This window comes from Falco peregrinus, chromosome 5 (genome assembly GCF_023634155.1).
Source record: "Falco peregrinus isolate bFalPer1 chromosome 5, bFalPer1.pri, whole genome shotgun sequence".
Taxonomy (NCBI): Eukaryota; Metazoa; Chordata; class Aves; order Falconiformes; family Falconidae; genus Falco; species Falco peregrinus.
The window spans coordinates 82,541,726-82,566,866 of record NC_073725.1 but is presented as its reverse complement, the minus strand read 5'-3'; the positions used below and the strand labels follow the sequence as shown (position 1 = coordinate 82,566,866).

Genomic DNA, 25,141 nt, shown 5'->3' with positions numbered 1-25,141 from the left:
TCATAATGTAGTCAGAAAACCAAGAACCAATAAAAGCAATCTCAATATGTAAAACTTTCTATCAACAGAAAAGCAAAAAAACACCATCCAAACAAGCAAACTACAACCTATTTCAAAATTGAAGTAATTCAGGAAGTTACTCCACCTGCTCCTAAGTCTAGTTTAATGTTTTAAGTACTGCAGCTATACAAATTATAACCACCGATACAATTCACATACTTAACAGATTATGTAGTTCACTACAAAGAAGAAAAGACGAAGACTGTAAAAATCAGCATCAAGATATCGCTAGTATTCAATCAATGTATGGGCTAGTGAAACCTGAAGACCTACAGGACTAGAATGTTACCTACCACAGTCATTAGCAGCTTATCAAACCACTGCAACTTCAGTTCCGATTTTGGCCACATGTCTGGCCGTAAAGCTGTTTTCAGAAGGTTGACACAGCGGCGAGACAGCAGTTCCCCAGGAGATCCAGCAGTGTTTGAGTTGTCATTTACCTAGCAATTAATCAGAGTTAACAAAATGACACCCTTTTGTAACCAACTCATTAATTCATTATGCATTCCAAGCAAGCACATAATTTCTTATTTCTGAAATGGATGAGCTTACATAGTTTTATCAGTATAGTCACAGAGTATTTAACTACATAAAAAGCTGACAAGTAAACATCAGTACTGGTGTCTAAAGTGCTAGCTAATTACCCCAAATCACCCATCAAAGGTATATTTTGAAAAAAGTTTAATCCCATACACTACAACTCTGAACATGCTCAGGATGGTTAATCTTTTCTGTTTGCAAGGTATGTGTAAACACACGTAGCTCTTTCTTCAATTCATCTTCATACTTCGAGAGTGTGTCTATTCTGTGCAATGGACTGCAGAGTATAAAACCCCGCGTTACTTACCAGCTGAGTCTGCTGCAGAAGGAGAAGCCATAAAATTTGTCAGCTTTGAGCTACACCCTGTTAATTTTCCCCACTCTAGAAAAGTTAACTCTTACAAAATATGGTGAAAAGCTTTAGTCCTACACGCTGCGTGAAAAGAAGTAATTCCATGTATTTGATCTTGAAAACACAATTACAATCATTATCCTTAGAGATGTAATTCACATAGTCTTCCCCTATTATAAACTCTCTAGTTTTTGGATAAAATATTTTTGCCGTTATATCTAGGCAATAGAACAAGCATACTTTGCAGCATCAGGCAAATACATAAATGAATTAAAAAAAACATGCTTATGGGCACTTTCTGAAGTCTGCCTGGCTCCAGCCAAATTCTACTACTCATGTTCATTTCAATCATGTCATTCCTGATGATATAGTACTTGCTTGAAAAAGAAAGTAAAGAATAAACAAAATACTAGAAATGATCAATAGCACAGTAAAATGGAGTTGAAATTTCAGAATCTGGGTTGCAACTGTTCACATTTGAAGTTTTAATTTTAAAGTGCACACTCCCTGTGGCAAGCTCTAAACATACAATGCCAACAATAAGAAGCTAAAGCATACTTCTCTTGAACAATATCCATCATTTGTGACATCAAAAACACACAGAAATCTTTTACCAAATTCAGTTTCTTTCCTCCTTAAAACAGAAGTATTTTACTACTTCTACAATTTCACATTAAAGTTTCTGACCTTTTAGCAATATAAAGTACACAAACACTAGAATAATCTAAGCATAAAAGGACTCTTACGAAAAGAGGTGTTTATGGTTTTGGCTACTAATCCCGCATTGGTATTTGCATATCGGAATAAACACATTACCTGGCAAGCAATTCTAATCAAGAAATTCACGACTGTATCTGTATGCTGCTTGTCAATCGGCTTGGAAAGAAGCGCATCAGCTCCTGGCAAGGACTGGCTACGTCCAAATACCTGCAGGTATACAAAACACAAAAACCATAAGCAACACTGGAAAGGATAACAACAAGTACAACAAATTTAAAATATTTTTTAAAACCTTAACTTTCAATTCAGGGAGCTTTGAGCTAGGTGGAAAAAATATAATTGCACTAAATTGCTTAGTGAATGCAGGTTATAATTTCAGAGTGTCTGAACAAAATTTTTCTCTTACAGCACTTATTGCTCCTGTAGCTGTCCTGAATCGTTTTACTTCTTGGCCAGAATCCACAGACAACCCTCTCTTAACAGCAGATAAGGCAGAACCTGCTCCTTCTCCACTTGCACTTGAATCCATATCTGAATCTGGCTGAAATATCACAAATGTATGTGTTAAAAAAGCGTTTAACTGTATAACAGTTCAATCTTTACCAGTTTCTTTAGACTTCCTACCTGCTGGTCTTTAATTCTTTGCAATTCCCACTTAATAACTACTTCAGCAAGATCCACAGCTAATTTTCTTTGCTCTATTGTAACACTGGGAGTGAAGCCCAGTCTCTGCATGGCACTAACCATATGCTGAACCAAGTGATGCCTCACTGGATAATAAACCTGAAAAGAAGGTTTCACAGTCATGTTAGCCATTAACCAATAAAATTCTACACAAAAACAGAGGCAATATAAAGCAAAACGGTAAAAGTGTCTTTAATCTCAAAGCCTACTAAATCTGTACCATGTTCAAATTTTGCAATCTGGAAAAGTAACTGGTGTTTTGCAAATAAAACTTTTCAGTGGTGACTACTGGTTTCATATACCCAAATGAAGATTTTTTTTGAAAATACATTATTTTTCTCAAGGACCAATCATTCCAATTTTTTGCTGATCCTTTTAGAGAGCTACAACTCACACTTGAACTCAGATATTTTTTCAAAAAGCACCGAGGCATTGATTCATGAAAAGCGACTTAAATGTATATTAGGTAGCTGTTACTTCACGTCGTATTTTAATACAGTTTCAAAAATACTCCTATATAGATATTCTGCAGCATTCCTCCATTTGCTTAATACTTCCCAACATACATTAGCTGGAGATAAAAGTTGTCTAGTTAACCCCACAGAATATATAAAGTCAATAAACAAGAATTACTGGAGGATGGAAAAGAATATGGTTCTGCACTTTTTTTAAACAACTTAAAGAATCTTCACAGATCTGTTAAAGAGCACTGCTAATGCATGTGCAATGAATTAACCTTGCAGACTTTCACCTAACATTCTGACTTCAATCGTGATAAAGTTTAATAAGTGGCTTGCTGCTTAATTTTAATAGTTTTCAGTTTTAAATAAATAGCTTTGCAGACAGTTGATGCCTTTTCAAGATAAACCATATAAATCAGATTATAGTTTTCTAAGCAAACTGCAGTTAACATTCTTGGTATCTGAGATACCGTGACTGCCAGAACTGGTGCAAGTACCTTGAAATGTTGTACTATCAAGTGCAAAATATGTACTAGTTGTGGAACTGTATGACCCTCTTCCACAATGATTTTTCGCGTCCAGTGAGTCAGCATCTGATGTCCATCCTCCATTCGAGCAGGCACAGCCGGAGTCAGAATAGCCATCGCTTGCCTGACAATAGCTCTGGCCTCCATAGCATGAGCTTTTAGAAGACTGTGAAAAACCTAAACAGCAAAGATTCTGATCAACATTAATATTACATATATTTTCAAAAATAAAGCATTTATAAAGAAAAAGAAACTACAATACACAATTCTCTAAACACCATTTTTTCCTGAAGGCCCATAATTTGTTAAATACATGATGATACTTCATTATGAGAGGTATACAGCATATATTTCCGTTTCCCTTATGTTCCCTTTTTCTTCCTCCCTCTCCACTGTGCAATTTCAAGTCTTCCTTCGGTCCCCACATTCTACCACAACTGAAATGTGTGTATTTTTTAAAATGAAGAAGCATTACCAATTTTCCTAATTCAATCAAGAGGACTTTTCACTGTCCCATTTACCCTCTCTTTCTTCCCTTACCATCAAAACTCTTTCTATACTCTTCTACCCCCAAATAAATTTGTATTAATATTTGGCTTGCTGCTTCTTTCTTTGTTGCATACGAATTTAACTAAGTATCCAAAGTACGTATATAGATATTATTTTTTTTAACTGAGTAAACTAAGTATCCCAAACTACTGTGCACCCTCTCCTCTGCATTTTTAAATAAAAGAAAGCCCACTAAAGAACTTATCAACATCCCTTACATGTATGAATACAAGCCCATAGTCAATACCTGCAGAACTATCTTCTTATGTATGGCAAATTTTGCAATGATGTGTGCCAAAAGTAAATGTCCACTGTATTTGCATGCTGGGTCCACACAAGCCTTGGACAAGAGACAAGGCCAAGCAAATGTCATGAGGCGTCGCAGTTTGCTGTTCCGGTTTTTGTTATTGTCATGAATGTGATGTGGAGCATGCTCAACCAAAAGTGTTGCAAACTGCAAGAGATATATCCTGAGAGAATCCAGCATATCAGCCTGTTTTTCTGGATCAAGTACCTAGTCCCAGGGATGATCCAAGAGGAGAGGAGAAAGGTGAGGAGAAAAAAGAACAGTGACAAAAAAAAGACAAAAAAAAAAAAAAAACAAAAAAAAACAGAAAAACAAGAAAAACAATTTTATTATAGTTTTTTTTGCTTTTTGAGCAGTTTTTAGTAAGACTAATAAAGTATACCACTTTTTTTATTCAGTTTAATACCCACAAAACAACCTCCTGAGTTGAGAACTTTTAAATAACAAGCACACCTAGGAACTTCTGAAGTGCTAACCTACTGGGGACGACGACAGGAGGATGACAAAAAAACCCAAACACAACACCCCCCCACAATCCTCCTCTTTAACAACACCTATTTTATAACTCCTAACTGGTTCAACGAAATCAATGTGAATTACAAACATACTGATGTCCAGTCATGGAAATCTTTGCTTATGCAAAAGACTGGGATTACAGCCATATAAGCCCCATTTCTGAAGACAGACGTTCAAGTTGTAAAGGTACCATGAACTGAAGTCCAATCCTAATGATGACTGAGGGATCTCACACCAGTTCAAAATTATGATGTGATTTGATATACCTGATCGTAGTATTTAGAAATAGCACAACTAATTCAAATCAGGATTGAAAAGCCAAATGAGAGAAACAACTTTTTAATTTTCCAACACTTTAATGTAAACAATCCTTGTTTACCTTTGTTATAAAAACACTAGTGATGCTTTCTGGATTATCTCCCTCTGGGTTTGGAGGTCCTAACAGCTGTTCACCTTCTCCCTTTTCAAAGCTGTACAGGAAAGCCGGATTCAGGATATGTTGCAGCACCTACAGAATACAAACAAAAAAACTATTATATTCAACTACTGGATTCTTCTAACAGCAGTCAACATTCCAGTAATTTCATATGCAAACCTGCATGTTAGACACACTCACTGCCTTACAAAAGGCAGTGATACATGAAACCTTAAAGAAACAGATACACATGGATTCCCCCCCCCCCCCCTTTCCCCCTTAAAGGGCAAAGATTCTTAGAAAGTGTAATCTGAAGTAGTCAGCACTGAAAGCAAGATAAATTGCTGTCTCTGTTTATTATCACTCTTCTTCAGGTATGATATTTTCACCTAAATGACTCTGCCAATTATCCAACTCACTGACATTTAAGTAAGCAAGTTTTGTTGCCCTTGCTCCCAAGAAGAAAACTAAACCTAAATTCCAGGCTTCTTTGATTTAATTGCTTTCGTTACCTTGGCTTTGAGCTCATCTCCAAAGTTTGGGTCATTGAAGTCTACAAATCGGAAGAACAAAGCCCGTTTCTGGGGAATACTGTAGTTTTTGGGGATCTCTTCTTCCATGTATTCTTTTAAGAAAGTCATATTGCAGAGAAATCGACCTGTAAAAGCTCGAAGCAACTGGAAGAGCAACTCTATATCACCATAATTCCTTCTGTAAAAGAACATTAAAAAAAAGCTTCTGTGAAAAAATACCCAGCCAAACTACTATGCTAATGACTTGATAAAGAAACTAGTCTTGGTTTTAAATGAGCACAGGCAGGAGCAAGCAGTGTCAGAGGCATGGTTTTAGAGCTAACGGCAGTATTACAAAATATATTAAACTTTCTCTTCAATAACTACAAACCATTTTATAGTAACCCCTACACACCTTTACAGTATTTTCAAAATTTATTTTAAAAATATATGCAAGCTATAGGAAATAAATGTTTTTACGTACTTGCAGTAATTCAGTAAGCAATATGCCAATAGCTTAGGTTCTTTCCAATTAGTTGCTGCCATATTCTCCTTACGATGTCTCTCCTGAAAAGCTTCACTCACCCAAACACGTTTCAGCTGATTCACCAAAGAATGTTGATTTGCTAACCAACATTCATCATTCTTAACAATAATACTTATGATCTGTCAAAAGCAAAACAAGACAAATGCACAGTCAACACGCAATAGATCTGTCAGTAGAAAAAAATTATATAAAAGCACTTCTTTAAGGTCAAAATCAAAGGTTTTAAATATTTTTTTTTTAAAAGTCAAATAAAAACTAGTCTATATTGATTTTTACAGGAATTTCTTATTTTAAAAAGATGTTTCTGTGGCCATGTTTTCCTCTTGTATCGTACTTGATTTTTAAGAAAAGAAAGTATAGTTCACCTCAAGTCTTCTTTCCCTTCCTACAGTGACTGACTACAAACAGTTCACATTTTTACAATTGTTTTTCTATGAGCTATAACACATACACACACTTGAAAGTCCGCACGTAACAGGCTTGTAGCTAAAGAGATTTAACTATCTAGTTCAGAGACAAACAAGAATAAATGAATACCTTGATAGCCTGGAACTGCAGATCAAGACGCATTGTGGTAGTGCTTGGAGAACCAGGTCTAACAGCTGCTTGGGTACCAACAGGTAACAGCAGAGTGATAAATCGGTTAGGATTAGCTGCCAGTACATCTCGTAGAGGTTTGGCATCTTTATGTTTTAAGAAACTCTGCAGAAGGGGAAGACATAATTTTAATAACAACCTTTAAAAGCAAAAATAACAAAGGTCTATATCATCCTGTAGATTTTATATTCCTCCCTTAAGTTGCAGAGGTTATATTTCACATACATAAAAATAACCTCTACAACTTTAGTAATAATCCTACATGATCTGGAAAGGTATAAAATCAACATCTCAGGGCAAATAAAAACCTGAGAATTGGCACCCTACAGTCAGAGTAAAACCATGATTAAGGACTACCAGGTCACAGAGGGAAAAAAAACACGGAACAGATGAAAAAAATTTTGTTCATCAGATTTGTGAAGATGAGGGATTTCTCCTGCTCCCCTCCCCACACAGCTTACCATAAACATTCTGCTCCACTGTGGATCATTTAAAGTGGCTTCCATCATGAACAGCTCCACAGTCTGGGATGGATGACGCGTCAAAAATTTTATCAATGGTTCTCTGAATGGACTGCCAGCCTGGAAGATTCATAAAGCTTAAATTAAAAATGCAGAGTAGAGAGTATTTTCTAGTCATTTATTAGAATGCAGAAAAATCCATTTGATTTGGCATTTATGCAGATACAAAATGTTCAGAACATCTACGATGAGAATTTACTGACAATTTCAAAAAGGCACTTTTAGGAGTCTAAGACAAATGTTAACACCTCCTAAAACGCTTGAAGAGAATATTCATTTATTTATTCATTACACAAAATGTTTTTCTACACCATTCCTAAAATATTGTAATTATTATATACTAACATTTAAAAATACCATAAAGCAGAAGTGTCAGCAATGTTAACTTCCACTTTTACCTCAATTAACATTGCTCGTTCTGTTTTCATAACAACTTCCAGCAGAGGTTTAACCAAAGTCTGAGGGGCAGCTGGGATCAGATGGAATAAATTTATAATTGCTGAACAAATCTTCATTTCCTACAGGTAAAAAGAAATACAATTAAATTAATATTACCAGCTAAACATGTAAAAACAGTATCACATACCCTACCTTTTTTTTCCCCCTTCTATATTAGCATAGCCAGCAACCAAATGCGAAGGTTTAACATACATATAGCATCTACTTACCAGAATGTACGGAGAAAATTGATTTTGTGAAAGCCTGCCCTTCCCCCCTTGTAACATCATGGTTTAATTTTATATTCTTTGTCAGTATAGTGGTGTTTTACAGGTAAGAGCTAAACACTATTTAATGATAATGGTGATGGGGAGTTATGGAGTGCTCACTGCACTACACCAAGTGGCTCATACATCAAAAAGCCAGTTTAATTTCTCATACACACCCTGCAACCCCAGACTAGACACAAAGAAAAAGACAGACAGCTTTCTCACAGCACTGTTCAGTATATCTCACAAACAGCTGGTTACTTCAAAGAAATGTCAGTTCTGTTCTTCCACTAGATATTAAATTCTTCTGATGTTCAAAATAATTTTGTGGGTTTCTTTCAGTGTAATTTAAATGGGCACTATATTTCAGTTGAGTGTGAATTTCCTTCAGTAAGAAAAGGGAAAGGAAAAAAACCGAAACATCCACCCTCACCATCCCTCTGAAACTGAATTCTAGTACGCATTATACAAAAGAATATTACCAAGTGCACTGCATCTCCTCAACTGAATTTAGACACAACGTATTAGGCCCCACTCCTTAAACATGATCTGCCTAGACAGATCCCCACAAAACTACTCTCATGGATTGAAGTGCAGCACTGAGAACGCATATAAAATCTTTTGAAAGTACTTATGCCTTCACAGAAACTAAAAATCCTGCTCTTCCTAGTACAAACATGCTTAACATGCTTAACATCCTTAACAGCAATGTTATCAAAACAGCTCTGCCACAGACAAAGAGAAGACAATTCACAGCACTGCACTCAAAGGCACAATGCACTCTGCCCAAAACACCACAATTGAACTAACAAACCACAATTAAAAAGAAAGGAAAAATAAAAAATAAAACCAAGCGAACAAAAAAACCCACAACAACAAAGAACTTCCTGGTGCCTCCACTGAGTTTCTCACCTCTACCCCCTCCGCAGCAGGCTGAACCAAAACAGAAGTCACAGCATGAAAAGAAAATGCCCACAAAAATATCAAATAAATGAACAAATCAGGATATGCTATTCTTCAGGCTGCAGACAGAAACTGACTTCAGTAGGGTTATTTTCTCATCTCAGACTGAAAGAACGGAAACAATGAGCATCTCCCATGCTCTGAATTGCTCTCCTAAGAATTAGGATGGAAAGCATTCTTTTTTCTACTCGTATGTTGTTTAGACATAGCTTCTCAAATATTTATACTGAATAAAAAGATAGTAGAGATTATTAAGTCAGAGGAAACAATATTTTAGCATCTTCAAAGACAAACTGGTGCAACATTGAAACCACTTTCAATGCTTGAACTACCAAGCTATAAAGTCCTTCTGACAGACTGTAATGCAGAATTTCCACTGCGGTGCCACTGTTCACAAGCCGGACGGTCAGAGGCAACCAACTATTCAAAACTTTTTCAATTCCCAGACATGACCTAAAAAAATGCCTTTCCCTGGGGAGACAGGGAAGAGAAAAAGAAGGGACTTAAATCAAAGATTTCATTCATTGAGCAAATGGATTAAATCTTAAACGCTGCTTAATATGTTCTGGTTTAATTTGTTCATTTCTCTAAACAGCCCAGTCACAGCTCAGGAACAGAGTAAGACTGTCAAAATTATTTAGGTGAACGAAGAACTTCGTTATTCTGGCATCAATGTGGATCTTCACAATAGCTGTTAATTATAATGCAGCATTTTTAACAGAGATGTCTGAAGTTCTTTGTTTGCCTAGAACTGCCATCTACGTGTGAAAACTCATTCCACAGACTTTCGGTATGTTTCATTTAGCAGCCTTGCTGACTAGCCACTGCCCGCACTGTGCTGGAGCACTGCACACGACCAGCAGCAGCAGCATCAAATGGCACCTTCATAAAGTGCCAACGGAAAAAAATGAAAACACTTTACATCAAAAAAGTTATCGTAACAGTGTTCTCTACTGTTTCAGCTAGCAAACACAAGGCTTTCCTGACCAATTCCATTCTCCACAGCATGCCTACCGTCTCCTAGATCTAATCGCTCACTCACTCAGTCTGAACGATGAAACCTACTCCAGTACACTCCCCAACATTGCTTTTAAGTGATTACGGCAGATTTTTGAATCTCACTATGGACAAAAAGAAATCGCAGTAAGTGAAAGGCCAGCTACAGCAACTTTGACCACCAGCTCTGCCATCCCAGTTTTCCCACATTTAGAAGGTACAATTACAGCAACAGCACACTGTACATATGGACATACAAACACAGACTGTCACAGCAATGGAATTAAGACCACGCTGTCTGTGCCTTCCTTCAGTTTCTTAGAGTTTTTATTTTTAAGGAAGCTTTAGAGCAACAACTGGGGGGAAAAAAGTAGTATTTCAAATCAGCTTTGCAGTCACGCAATTCTATTTGAACATGTTTCCATAGACTTCTCTCCTCTCTCAAGATGCAACAGTAGCTTCCTTCTGAAGAGTCTGGTGTGCACCTCACCCTCAACATACCTAGGTTTTAAACCAACACTAAGAAAACATTACAGGTTTAGAGGAGACTGAACACACAACTACATATAAAACATCAACAGAAAACATTAAAAGCAGAAGAATTCACAATTCAATGTGAATTAGGGACAACTAAAAACTGTTCTGGAGGTGTCACACTGTGGTTTAAAAGACTATTGCTATAAAAAGATCTGCAAGGTATCTGTATTCACCACATTTCAGGAAAAGTGAATCCCAAAATAAGGATATGAAGGCCTTAGAACTACTCCGATCTGAATAAATTCTGTTTAACTTAAAAACATAAGAAACAAATTCTACTCCATCTAGGTCAATCTAGGTCAAATACAAAGCAATGACCTAATTCAGATTTAAAAGCTCTCCTTGCAATGACAGCAGAGAGTACTGAAAAGCCATTAAGCCATTTCCATGTTTTGAGGGAAATAAAACACCAATCTAATTTCATTCCAATTTGAAAAACAAAGACATGAACAAAATTCCTGCCAATTTTTCCTAGTTGCAATAATAAGTCTCAACACTTAATGTAAGTTATTAATAAAATCTTAATAGAATTATGGGACTTCCGGTAATCTACGTGAAACTATACTGAAGCAGGAATTGCCCTCAGTACCATATTGCCAAGAGCACACAGTGTAGTCATTAAGCTGTGCTATTTTCCATTTGTAAGAAAATTGATCAGCTTCCCACAGCTCACCATTAAGGCCACTAGTATGGATAGGAGAGAGATTTTAATGTGATTTTAACTGCTAAATATTGAACTTGGTTTTCAAAAATTAGATTTAAAATTAACTAGGATTATATCATTATTCTGTATAATTGTCAGAATACTATGTTATGGACATCAAACATATTAGTGAAAAGAGAGGGATTATGCTGCTGAGCTCATCAGCCATTCCAATGAAGAACAGATTTCTAAGCAGAAAATCCTAAGTAAAAAAAAAAGTAAAAATCATTGAGCTGTTCTCACACCAACCTGTAAGGAACAGGCTTGAAAGTAACCATTGTCAGCAGCTAAGAAGCTCCTCTCACTAAGATTTGCATCAAATACTCAATATACATGTAAGTTCATTAGTTTGTAACAAAACATAAGTGTGTAATCAGTTATGACAATATTTACAACTGAGTTCTGTAATTCCAAAACATTAATACTATTTATTTATTGTGTTCCCACATGAAAGCGTTCATTAACTTACATTTCCATCGCTCCGTTGTCCACCTTTGTGTGTAATAACTACAACCTCCATCCATTTACGCAGGTGTTGCTATAAAGACAGGATAATTAGTATTGTTCTAATTATACTGTTCTATTTTAGCAAGTGACAGCATATGCTACAAGAAAAGCAGCAGCAGAGGCAGGATTGAAGGAAACAAAAGGCAAAATGATTAGTTATTTTCACTCCCTCAGATTGAAGAGTTCACTGTTGCCAAGTCCTCTCCATATTCAAGAAAGTAGGGGTTAAAAGAGTACGTACATTAAAAGTCAGAAAAATCTGAAGTCTGATAGACTTACACTTGGTAATTATTTGCTTGATATGTATGCATTTAAACATTTAAATATCACTGCAAACGGATAAAGAATTCACATACACAGCTTAAAAACTGCGAATAAGAAGGGCAATACCTCCCGCCACTTTATAAATCAAGAAAATACCAAAACAGACTTAGCACACTAGGAAGTAAAATATATTTTCAAGGGTTTCCTTAGTATATTATGCTGCTGGCACCTTGTTTAAAGATAAATTTGTCCAAGCAGACCTTAGCATAATCAGTCTTCGCTAAAAAAAAAAAAAGAAAAAAAAAAAAGGTATCCTAACTTTCTGGTTTAGCAGCTCTTTAGAAATTAAGTCAAAATATTTAAAAAGATATTTTTTTTCTATTAACTGTGAAACAAAAACTGTGAAACAAAAATCTTTTACTTCCAATATATACGCTGAGTCAGTACTGAATTGTTTGTTGACTCTTCAACAATACAAATGTAAGCTAAAAAAAAAGAAAAAAAAAAGTTCTTCTGGAAGACCTAAAGAAAACTTGAATGAGCTTACCATCATCTGATCACAGAATTTATCATTAAAAGAGTTTGGAAAAAGTCTAGTGACAGATGTCAGACGATTCACAACGTTCAGTGTCAGACTTCGATAGTCTCCCAACATCATAAGCAATGGTCTCATGTGTGTATGAATTTGATCAACTTCTATGGTTGCTCCTTCCAAGAACTGCAAGAGAGTACAGGATTAAGATACAGACGGAGAGGGGACTTACTTTTGTGCAAGCTTCTTAAAATAAATTCCACTGAATTGATTTTTCTTCTTTTCATTTGTACTTTTAAAATGCAATAGTTTAAACAATGTTTATTGCCCGAAATACATATAGTGGCAAGATGGATTTAGGAAGCACTTAAGCATTTCTGACACACAGTAGGTTATTCCATAAAATAATCAAGTAGGAGATTTTAATTACAGATGGATTGAAAAACTGCTACAGCTCTAAGTTCAGCTATAAACACTGCTTTATTAAGAACTGCCTGTGAATCTGGCTGAAGGCAACAGAGCAAATATTCCCTGTTATATGCCAGTCAATCTACACATCATTACAAGGAGGTTAGAAGGATTTTTTTTTTTTTTTCCATTTTCTGTATTTTTAAGAATGGTGTTAAAAATTTGCTAAACAAGAGTTAGGCATACCTACTGGACAACAAACCACGATGAGAGAATATCCTTTTCACCATCCTTCCAGGGTTTTTTAACACAATAACCTAGCATCCACAGAATAGATAGTGTAATGTAGCACCATACAAGGATGCCGATTCTGACCTTAACCAGTACAGCCAGTCCTGTTCATTAAGGTAACTGCCATACTGCGATGCAGAGTCTAATCCTGCTGCATTGCTTACTTTTCCAAAACCAACTATGAGGTTTCTACCACTTCTTTTGGGAACAAAAAAAGAAACATGAGAAAAGCTTTTACACTAAAGCCAGGCATGCACGTTTCCAAAACTGCTAGGAAGGACCAACACTGTTTACTTTAGAAAAGAAGATACATTTACAAAGACCCAACAAACAGAAAGACCAAAAGACGGGACAGATGGAAAGATTGAAAGACTTACCATGGTCCTTGTCCAAGAGCTTATAATGCTTAATTTCAACCAGAAGAAATTTTTACGGTTAAGTTCAACCCCCCCCAAAACCACATCTGACCAAAACATAATTATACTGGTGTCACTAACAAAAACTTAACAGAGCAGCCATTATTTCCCATAGAGAACTTTCCCAAGAAGCTTTCTAACAAGAAAGTAAAGCAGGGAGAACAATGGCCTCAAAAGCAATACTGGTTTAATACACTAACCTTTCTCATGCATGCTTCTCCTGCCTCCTGCAGTTCATTATTTGTTGAATTAAGTGCCTTGAAAAGTGCAGCAATGATTTTCTCTCTCGACTGAGGCAAGTAATTGCAGGCAGCTAGAGCATCTGCGAATATCAAAGTAAATTTGTTCTCTTTGTTAATTTCAAAAGAGAGGGGGAAAAATCCCTAATTCTACAGTTCTTCTCTTTAAGTTTCTTTTATTGCATCTCAAATTACAGACAGCTAAAGCATAGCATGCTTTGCCAAAAGCAACAGACATCACAAAACAATAAAAGAATGGAAACTCTATTAACAGTGTTCTAAAGTTTTCTTAATACTGTATAACATAATTAGTCTAAAAATATTTGGGGCTCATTTCAGAAACTAAATACTAGCCATTAAGAAAGCAGTGATACTTTCCCATTATTCTCTCCATTAAACTGTGTCCTCTAGAGAGCAGTCATCAGTCTTCAAGCGCTCAAGTTTTCTGCTGATCTTGGGAAGAAGACTGCCCATTCTCACAAAGACATACCAAATTTTGTTTAGGAAGTTTTACGTACTTAAGGCTGCAATCCGAAGAGGTACAAGCGATGGAAGACTTTTGTAACAAGGTAGTTTCATTAAGGCAGCATCTTCAGCCTCACACAGATTTAGCAACTAGGGAAAAAAATAAACAATCATTTTAGCATAGCACTGTGAATCATGGTTGAAACAGTATTATCAATTACATTTTGAGTCTTGTTTCCTCAAACAGCCAAGTTTACACAGAGTAATCAACCTCCAAATTTCACCAACAGGCCAAAATTATACTCAAAACTAGGGTATAAGTCCCCACGAAAACTGGTGGTTATCCAGAGGCAAGAGAGTCCATTAGCACTGCCAACACAGAAAAGTCAGGCAAAAGTTAGCCATATTGCATTTTTTTGGCCAATACCTAGGTGGTCTATCTGCAAACAGGCTGCTCATACGATCAAAGGTCTACAGAAAAACTTGCCTCCTGAATGGCAGTAATAATACTGCAAATACGAGGAGCAGGGCAAGAGGGCAGAAGGAGATTAATAGGGAGAAAACGTGCTGAAAATGTCTCCATGAATTCTAAAGCTCATGGGTCACTGCCCAGAGGCTCTCCTCTTTGCAGGCGAGTATTTTCAATGTATGTATATGTTTTTTTATATATATATATACATACACACACACATATATATATAAAACACTGCACAGGTTGAAACAAAGTCATGCAAGTTGACAATGTCCAGGTTGCACCTATACTCAAGAACACTTAACACTCACATTCACAATACCAATGTATCACTCACTTTTACAGACATTTTTTCACCTACAGCACATTGTCTTCATCTTAAGTCAGAAACAGAGGATCCTCTGCATTGACAACTATACCCCACACCTGCTTTGTTAATTGCTATTACTGTTGGTATCAAAGACCTTCTAAATTCACATCTGGACAAGACTGCTAGGAAACCAAGGGACTAGACAGTTTCTCTCAGTTAAATCTATATGCTAGTTTTATACCTGATTTTACTCAAAGTGTTAGAGATGCAAAAAACTTTAACAAACTGTATCTATGTTTTGGTGTTACAACAACTTATTTAAGAGATACACTGTACATAAAATAAGACCTAAATGTGAAAGTTAGGTCTACTAAACTAGGAGTAACACCAAAGTTCATTTAATATATTTCACACACATTAGAACACCCTGCTTAGCTCAGAGCTATTACATTGTAGGTAAAGGCAGACCTCAGCTCCCATTTCAAAAGGCAAATTCTTAACATTTCAGTGAAAGTTTAAAAGACACAGAGAAAAATATGTATTTTTAACAAAAAGTTCTAACACCATCACTACTGAAGTATCTACATTAAAATATGACAACATAAAAAGAAAGTACCTCTGTGTAGAAAACCTTGTGTTCCACCACATTTAGATCCATTGTAAACAATCGGGGTTGCAGGGTTGTGCAAAATGTATTTCCCTCCATCAGGCCAATCTGGGCATTTGCAGGTTGATGCCTAAGTAAATGCTTTTTAGGAGGAACCATGTCTTGGAGAACCTACACAGCATAGTTTAGATTACTGAATTAGCAGCCAATTCAAATGACCCCACAGACCTAGCCACTAAGTCATCATTGGTCATGGATGCAAGTTTCTATTGTGGTTCTAGATGTAACTCTTTAGAAATCACCAAGCAAGAAGAAAAGTATTTCTCCAAACTAATTTAATTCACAGTAAGTTAGCAAAACAACTCAGTATCTGTAATTACATTACATATCATTACAGAATATGTAATACATATTCTCTGTGAGCAGATCTATGATACTTATTAACTTCACATAACGTCATAAACAACAAAGAAATTCGTAGACTTAGACATTTCAAATGCTCAGCTCAGGAAACAAGCATATTTTAAGCTCCTAAAACATCAGAAAAACTAAAACATTCATGTAATTTTTTTCCATTACACCAACTTCTCACTGTCCTCCATAAACACCTTTAGCAAAATAAGGTATGAATTAGAGGAGGCTCCTCTGTATGTTCCCAAACTACAACAATGACACCTATAGTTTCATACCCTGTGGTGGCCCTTATGGCTTATGTATGTTTACCTGTCTGTCAAGAGAATGAATGCTATTACCTTTAACAATATTCAGCAAGAAGTTATTTCAACCAGCTTTGATCTTTATAGTCTCTTTCTGGATAGGGCAAGACACAGCAACATGCCTCACATTTAGAAAGTAACACATAACTGAGGTTCAAAATGCAGTATCTACCTGGCCTAGCCTATGTCTGATTGGTGGTAGGACAAGCACTCCATAATTTCGGGAAGTAAATCAACCTGAAGACACTATAAATACTGGCTAAGTAGTCAGGCATAGCCTGTACGAACCTCTATACTACCCCAGCCACAGTGTATTTTAGAACAACGAAATCTAGCAAATGAAAAACGCATGCTACCAAAGCACTAAGAACTTAATTCACTACTGTGAGAAAACATACTCAGAAAAGCATTTTGCAAATCCAAATGGGTAAACAGCTTTAAACTCCCTTCCAGCATTTCTGCTCACCTCTTTATGTGGCTCCATAATCACCGTGACACTTTTTCCAGTGACTTGTGCAAGTACCTGCAATGAATGCATGGCCTGTTTTCTCACAGTAGAGTTTGGAGAAGTTACTTCTCGAACAAGGTCATGTGTTACATGATGGAAAGACTTTTCCTGTGCTGCTAGGATTTCTTCTGTTTTTTCTTCATCTTTTAAAGGAGTTGCACATCTAATCAAAAGCTGTTCTAACGTGGTCTTTGCCATAGCAACTGCTCCATTGGAAACCTAAAGTATTATAGATCATTTTTATTAAATAAGTACAGATCTAAGATCAGAAATCTACACACTACTCATCAATGAACTTGGCATATGATTTTGATCAATCCTCTGCAAATGGCTAAAACATATAAGCTTAAACAGAACACGTATTATTCAACTAGTCTTCCCACCAATCATTCCAGAACTGTGAGCTGCAACGCAATTTCATAAACAAACTCAGGCACTGGAACCCTTAGCAATACTGTCACCATATGATTCACAACTGAGAAAAGGTCAAGCAGCTGACTCTCTAGGTATCTATAACTACATACAGCTTTTTTATAAGATGAACAGCTTTCAAACTAGACACAGAAAGAAGAAAAAACCACAGTGTTTTTCATGCAAGTGAGAGCAACTCTAGTGTTCCTTCACTGATCTGAATGTGACCTGTACATCTCTACGCTGAAAGAAGCAAGTGTAATTCCAACAACTTTGGCAAAGTTATGTGGAAAAAACAGATGTAATTTCTAACTTCGTCTTAAGGTTTAAGTAAAAATTACTAAAATTCACTCCTATCACAGATACAATACATTCTTAAGTTAAGTAAAATCAAAATTAGCAAGAGTTCTTCTGTTCTTAAATTCACACAGATTGGTTTTTCCCCCCCTCTTTATTTGATATAATTCATTCATTAAATACCTCTCCAGTTAGATCCATCATAACAAAGAGAAGCGCCTTCAGGAAAGTCTGCTGGTTCTGGAGGACCCAAATTAGCGGCAGTCGTTCCATAAGAAATTTAATTGACACAACACCTCCTAGTTTAGCATACCAAGCTTGTTCATAACAGCAAGCACATAAACGTTCCACAATATATGAAAACAAGGGAAGCTGACAAGCCTGGAAACAAAGAAATGTATCAGTTTGCTTTTTCAGCTCACTGGTAGTCTCCAAAATTTTAGAAGCAAAATTCTATTAGCTGAAATTAGATCATCTAAACATATATATTTAAAACAGAATATATTACCCTTTCCTTTGAACCCAAGATAATACTCGCAACATCAAATATCACTGCTAGAGCCACCTCTCCAATTTTGCAGAGTTCCTTCTCCTCATATGCCATGCAGATTGCTATGGCATCAATAAGCACCAAGGGATCCATGCCTTTTGACCCATTTTCTTCACTATGAAACATGGCTGTGCTAGGCTGGCTTCCAACCTGGTAGCACTGTAGCAAAAAAGGACCTGTAATTTGTATTGGGGGGGCAAAAAGGGGGAGAGAGATAAAACAACGTATATTTCAATATGAACAGTCTTTCAATTACATATTACTACTGTTCTAACTAGCTCATGGCAAAACCAGCAAGGACTGTGTCTATTTGCATATGAATGGATTGTAAAGCATTCTTCACACTTTGAAGAAAAAAAATTATTACATCTACTTGTATATTTTCTTCTATGCACTAAACTATGCACTGCAAGAAGATTTAATTAAAATGAAGAAGCACAAAAATTCAAGTTACGTTAATGTGACAACGAAGTGTGATATGCTTATAGTATGTCTTTTCCCAAATTACTTGTCATACAGTACAACTGCAAACAAAAAGTTTTATTCATAGATATGAGCCACAGCAGCGCTCCAACTTTTACTTGGTTCCTCTGATGGTCCTCCAATACCACAAGTAAAAACAACCCAATTAAAGACCATCTGCAAGAGTAACTGTGTATATCAAGTTACACAAATGCTCTGGAAATATAAACTGTTCCAAGTTGTAATTATTTCATTTGCTGTAGCATTTTAGAAGTATTTTTAGGTTACTAATTGTTTTTTAAAACTTGCTTAATGTTTTTTTACTGCTCAAAAGAATTACAATGTAATTCAGCCATCAAACAAAACACAACGTATCTACCCAGAAGCAACTGCAATATCATGACTTTCTTAAAACAAATTACTATTAGAAAAAGTATAAACTTTTCCACCCTCTGATGACAGTCCACACAATCTCTATTCCACTTACCACATTGCTGAGCAACTGCCACCATTGTGTAATGGCGGATTAAGCTGGCTACAAAAGGCAGAGCGCTAGGTCTCAGGTCTTTGATGACTGCTGACATGAATGCCCCTGTCAATGCCTGTTCAAATGTTTTACGAGCTGGAGTATCCTGGGCTTTGTACCGATGTGAAATAATCACACTGGGTATGGACTTCTCAGTAAAGCTGAAAGACAAAATTAAGTTTGCTATAATCCTAAACTGCAGTATTGGCAGCTCAACCATGAGCACTGTCAAGTACTTGATTTTAAGTTTGCTCTCGATATCTAAATTCTCACCTCATGTTGTCCCCTCATTTTGATAGAGCTAGACCAGTTCACTTGGTCCGTATTAATTTTGTCAGCCACTGGTCTCAAACATGATGGATAGCTCAATTTCATCAGGAACATTTAAAGCAGTGGTTCAGAAGAAGCCATGTATATTACAAATAATAGGTATACAGGCATCACACTGCAACTCAATTACAGAATGTCATTTTCAATATTTTGACATTTTTCCCTTTTTTAAAATGACATCTGATTTTAGTCTTGAAAGATTGAAACATTACTTATCAAATCACTGCCCAACAAAACCTATTCACTGCAAAGCTATATTTACGTCAAGTCTAACAAGTCCAAATTATAAAAGCTACTATACTTTAGTTACGTACACTACACTGCAAGTCAAAGTCAGCACACACTTTGTGGGCAAAGATGTCAAAGTTGTCTAAAAGCAATAAACTCAATAAGTAACAATGACTAAAATTGTATAAGATGTAAAAAATTTCCATAAAAAGCCCCCACACTACGACAAACAAGGTTATGTGTGTGACTACGCTACAGTCTGGTCACTAAACGAAACTGAATTTTTTATCTCTTTCACTTTAGTAAAAAGTCAGATGAACACACAAAATGTCACAATCAATGTTAATCTTTAAACCACAATTAAGCACCAAAATATTCCAACTACTTAAATAAAATAAGCTAAAATTAATTTAAAAAATTTTTAGAAGTCTGATCATATGTAACAGATAATACATTGGACTGTGATTAGAGGAAGAAAACTAAAGCATGAAACATTAAAAAATGTTATTGGCGTTACACAGTGTGCTGACAAAACCCCTCTTATAGCGAAGTCCTGCAGTGATCTAGAAGGTAGCAGGATAAACCAGTAGGTAAAAATCCCATGAAGAATGCACTGCCTAGACTAACCACTGTATCTATATTAAGTTGTTCTAAAGACACTATAAATTTTACATACACATTTATGTTTAAAGAATTGTCATACTTGGGATGCGCAAGAAGTTGATATAATGCGTGCTTATTATCATCCAGGCTCATCATAGCTACTAAAAAACACTTGATTACTTCCCATGCTTGCCTCCGGTAATACGGTTCTGTGTTAGCACTCTTCAAACAGTCCAGAGCAGTCTCAATTGCCTATAATGAAAACAAGACAGGCAGTAACCAAACACCTCTTGTTCTTAATATTTACAATTAGGTGATTAATCAAGGGAACAGCATCTTTAATACATATTAAAAGTAACTAAAAATTAAGAAATGCAGAGAATGCCTGAGCGTGTGGACTGGAAACTATTATGGCATGTGCTGTGCTTTTATAAATGCAAAGTTTCAGGGCAGACACATTTATTTCTGCAGTCAGAAAGCATTTGAAGTCATGAGTGAGTTACACCTTCATTCTCTCTCCCCACCTCAAGAAAATTTTCTTCACCTTCCCTCCAACAATAATTGCTGTTCATAATCCCCATACACTGCAGGTATACAACGCATTTATACACATATATAAATGGTATCAAAAACTGTTCTATCTTACAAATTACTTTGTTGTATTTTTCCATGCAAATTAAGAGCCACATCATACATGATGAAATGTACCTGTCAGCAACTTCTAAACACCGTTTACTTAATGGGAATAGCACTCATTTTCCTTTGCAAGATTTAATACATTTGAGAATTCAAATAATTGCCTAAAATATGAAAGCAATGAAAATGGAGGGTACATCTTTTTGGAAAATTTCTATTTTGCATATACATAAACACAGCTAGACACTTTTTATCCTTCCCCCCCCGCCCAAAAAAAAAAAAGGAAGAAATTAAAAACAAATGAGACAAGCTTTAAGTTAAAAAAAAAAAAAAAGTTTTGGAGCATGCAAAATAAGGAATTTCAATACTTGATCAACTGTTAATAAAATCTAACCATACATGCTTGAAGAGGATTATGCAGAAAAAGGCTTTCCTATAAAGTGGGCATTTTCCTTCTTTGAAAGTAAAACTATCTCTCTACTCACTGACTTAACTGTCATCCCATCACTGTTTGAATAAATTTATCAGCACCTCAATGAAAAGAACAATGAGTTTTACACAGACCATAGAAGTCTACCAAAGCACTGAAAGAAAACATAGATTTCTCATTTTCACTTTATTCCACGCCTTTCAATTTGACATTTCCTTTTTATAGATACAAAGTATTCAACGGATAACACTGTCGGTCAACACCAAGAAGCTGAAGACTGTTCCATATCATTAACCAACATGGATGTATGAATACTTCAGAAAACTTGGTTTAAATTAAACCTAGCGGGATAGGAAAATGTCAGCAATTACAGTATCTGTATGTGTTCAAGTCATCAGTTTCAGTACAGAGGAGCAGCTGATCTGCATTTTAAATATCATTTTTCCAAGCTGTTTTTAAAGCCTGTTGGCTGTATGAAGCCATAGAGAGCCAGCTGCCTGTAAAGAAAATTGTTTACTATTTTCAGATCATACCTACTTATGAAAGTGAAATTGAAAAGGTACGTATTAAAACTACAGGCCAAATTAACTCAGATCCAGCTTCACTTTCAGATCCCAAGAGTTAAGACACGGATTAGACTGCTGTAATTAGTGAGACCTAAGTACTTGTGATGCATTGACGTGGTCGGATGAAAGCCAGTACAAGTACAATGTGGTTTTGCAGCTCTAAGTGGTACTTACCCAACCTAGAGACAACAAACAAAACCAAATCTCTGGAGTTGTTATAATAATCAACTCTGAAGAATTTCTACAGTAAGTTTTTGGTACGCTTCAAAAAGAAAATAGTGAGGTTTTAGAGTAGATTTCTGCTCCTAATCTAAGCAATACACCAAAAGTTAGGAAGGTGAAAAAAATGCACAGAAAGCATTTACTTGTGCCACTTTAGTTCCCTATCCTATCATTTTGTAAAAGTGGAAAAGCATGTTTAAACCTATTATTTCGGGGGTGACATATAAAAAAATGGTTTAAAGGGAAAATAAAGAAAGCACAAGCTGGCAAGCTTCTGCTAATTTTGCATGTCAAAATGAAGCAAGAAGTTAGCGTAGATCCACCTGCCTTACACAGAGACTCTCAACTGAGCATTATGTGGTAAAAATGCAAAAATCCTCTTTGCAGTCATTTCCAAAACATTTTATCCTTTACCTGCCAAGTAAAGCAACTCAAAAATTATTTGAAACAAAAACAAAAAAAAGCATAAGCGAGTTTAGATTATTTTTCTCCATTACAACATAGATTAATTAGAAATCTCTTTGTCTAACTGAAGGAATATTAAAAAAAAAAAAAAATCAGGTATGCAAGAGATCCTAAAACCTACTTCTCAATTGTGTAAATTCTGTAATACAGATATTCATTAACTCATATCTGGAACTGGCAGACATACCGCATATTTTATCAAGGTTTCAGAAGCAAACAAGCTTCCAAAAAGTCTGTAATAAAAGAAAATTGAGTAAAATAGTTTCTCAGCACAGAAAATAACTTAAGCCCTTACCTTTTCCATTGGGAGCTGAATGGATGCTTTACAGTCTGAAAATTCAATTGTAATACTGGGTCCTTGAATTTCTGTGACTACATATTGTAGTTTCTGCGATTCCTTTAACATCTTCCTGTTACTTCCACCAAATTTACCAAGTACACGATAAGCCACATGAGAAATACTGTCTGCAGGATTGCGCAGTGTACGCCACAAAGCCTGTAAGTATTTTAAACATTACGTGGTCAGGCCAGTCACACTTCATAATTTTTCAAGTTGTGATGTAAAAAAAAAAAAGTCAAGGAAAACACTTATTCTTATGTCTGGAACTGATCCTGCATAACCCCCAGAAAATATTTATCTATATTGAATAAAAGCAGTCTCAATTTGCAACCAATCAAGTGCTTTGTAACAAGGTTGTCCTAAATGCAGTTTTAGATGAGATTACTGTGATCGGCTACAAAATCTTTGCCACACTGAAATGAAGTTTCACATTTATGGCTAATATTGAACAACATTAGGAATTCTTAAAAAGAAAAAAAAAAAAAGCAGGCCAGTTAAGGCCGAAGTGAATTAACCTCAAAATGCTAGATTTTAAATATAAAAAGCAAATGAAGTAAGTATTATATTTAAAGGATAAAGCATATGCAAGCACTGTATTAGGGGAAATAGCCACATTTAAAACATTGTTCCAAATTTCAACCACATCATCTTCACTGTATATATAAGACTTCATATAGCTGTCAATCATGACATGCTGAAGGTAATTACTTTTCTCATTTTTAAAAAAAATTAATGAACTGTAATCATTTTCTGTACCAGCTCATCTTAAACATAGTAATACTCTTGCTATTTGAGTCCCAAGTCTTAAGTTCAACCCCTTAACAGGAGATATAGAAGAAATTATTAATTCACTTTTAAATTTCTCAGAGTTCTCAGTTTAGCAGCACAACACCAACTGGCCTTTTACATACAATTCAAACTGTATGGTTCTCATGACAGAGTTTTCAAGTTTTTATAACCAAAGGTTCACACACATTTCTAATAATATTTAGCAAATCAATGACCTCTTGTGGTCTAATAGGAAACCACACGTTTACCTGCATTAGCTCAGCTCGCACTGGCTGAATGTGATCATACAGAAAGTCTGGCTGCAAATTATCCACACACAATTCCAGAGTTCTTAAGCCTTGGCTAACCAGGGTCTGAGATCCATTCAGAGCTGACACCAAGGGATCCATCAACATCGGCAGATAAGGCAGTAATGAGCTCAAACGAACTGGCACAGTGAGGCAGAGCTCTACAAACAAGTCTTTCATGTGCTGTTTATGAAGGCCACTTTGCAACATATTAAGTCCTGAAAATGATTGGTAGTGTTATACACTCAAAGGAAAAAGACAGTCCATAGCTTATTGTTAAAAATTTGTATTTCCTAAATTCAAAATAACCTGACATCTTTAAATTCTGTAAAGCTTATAGCACTCTAAATAACATATTTACAAAATACAGTATCATCCATAAATATAACTTACATCTAAGGATGTTATGCAGCAAATGCTTTTGCAGGTACATGCATACACAAAAAAAATCATCTATGAATATTCCAAAATTTAATATTAGATTCAATAAAGTAGCATTTGAATACAGGGGATGAAAACCAGAAAAAGATTACTTGACCCAAACCTCAGCCTTGTTATCAACAGAAAAAAAACCACACAGAACAAACTGTTTTTGAAGTATCTGAAATCCTGAAAAGTAGCATTAAATGAGTTCAAGTACATTCACTGCCCCATACAGACTAAACACGTTCCCCAAGTTATTTTTCTCCCCATCCAGATTTTATATATTTCATAAGCCTAGCTAGCACTTCTACAGCGACATATATTTTACATAGTGATTTACAAGTAATATACATATTTGCTAACTACAATAAAAATTGCCCCTACAGCTGTAGATGGGAACCACAGAATTGCACATTCCTGGCATTGTTCCCACCAGCTTGTCCTCAGGTTTAAGTAGTTCTCCACATTTCCTTGCTCACCTTCAGTACCCCTGGAACACCAGTCCTTACAAGCACAAATCCTCAATTAATCAACCCGATTGTTTTTTCCATTTCTTTTTGCAAACTGGCACTACTTGTGTTTATTATGCACTTGCAGGTGCACTGACACACCCTCAAGTACAGAACC

General features: G+C 35.8%; 1 protein-coding gene across 4 annotated transcripts in view; it reads right to left on the bottom strand.

Annotated features, from left to right (window-relative positions):
- The window catches only part of TRRAP (transformation/transcription domain associated protein), a 96,896-nt gene that overhangs the window by 50,875 nt on the left and 20,880 nt on the right, over nt 1–25,141 (bottom strand). For 2 of the 4 annotated variants that reach the window (XM_055804322.1, XM_055804325.1), the window contains exons 20-43: nt 24,053–24,309; nt 22,971–23,171; nt 20,430–20,608; nt 19,157–19,356; nt 18,166–18,383; nt 17,841–18,038; nt 16,908–17,168; nt 15,735–15,896; nt 14,390–14,486; nt 13,833–13,954; nt 12,533–12,703; nt 11,684–11,752; nt 7,707–7,826; nt 7,249–7,368; nt 6,728–6,892; nt 6,128–6,309; nt 5,644–5,842; nt 5,096–5,224; nt 4,141–4,407; nt 3,315–3,521; nt 2,297–2,455; nt 2,079–2,213; nt 1,769–1,879; nt 354–500 (exon numbers count right to left, since the gene is read on the bottom strand). In XM_055804322.1, the coding sequence (XP_055660297.1) occupies nt 354–500; nt 1,769–1,879; nt 2,079–2,213; nt 2,297–2,455; nt 3,315–3,521; nt 4,141–4,407; nt 5,096–5,224; nt 5,644–5,842; nt 6,128–6,309; nt 6,728–6,892; nt 7,249–7,368; nt 7,707–7,826; nt 11,684–11,752; nt 12,533–12,703; nt 13,833–13,954; nt 14,390–14,486; nt 15,735–15,896; nt 16,908–17,168; nt 17,841–18,038; nt 18,166–18,383; nt 19,157–19,356; nt 20,430–20,608; nt 22,971–23,171; nt 24,053–24,309 (4,076 nt within the window). The remainder of the gene's footprint in view (nt 1–353; nt 501–1,768; nt 1,880–2,078; nt 2,214–2,296; nt 2,456–3,314; nt 3,522–4,140; nt 4,408–5,095; nt 5,225–5,643; nt 5,843–6,127; nt 6,310–6,727; nt 6,893–7,248; nt 7,369–7,706; nt 7,827–11,683; nt 11,753–12,532; nt 12,704–13,832; nt 13,955–14,389; nt 14,487–15,734; nt 15,897–16,907; nt 17,169–17,840; nt 18,039–18,165; nt 18,384–19,156; nt 19,357–20,429; nt 20,609–22,970; nt 23,172–24,052; nt 24,310–25,141) is intronic. The other 2 variants (XM_055804323.1, XM_055804326.1) reach the window with 1 other exon arrangement.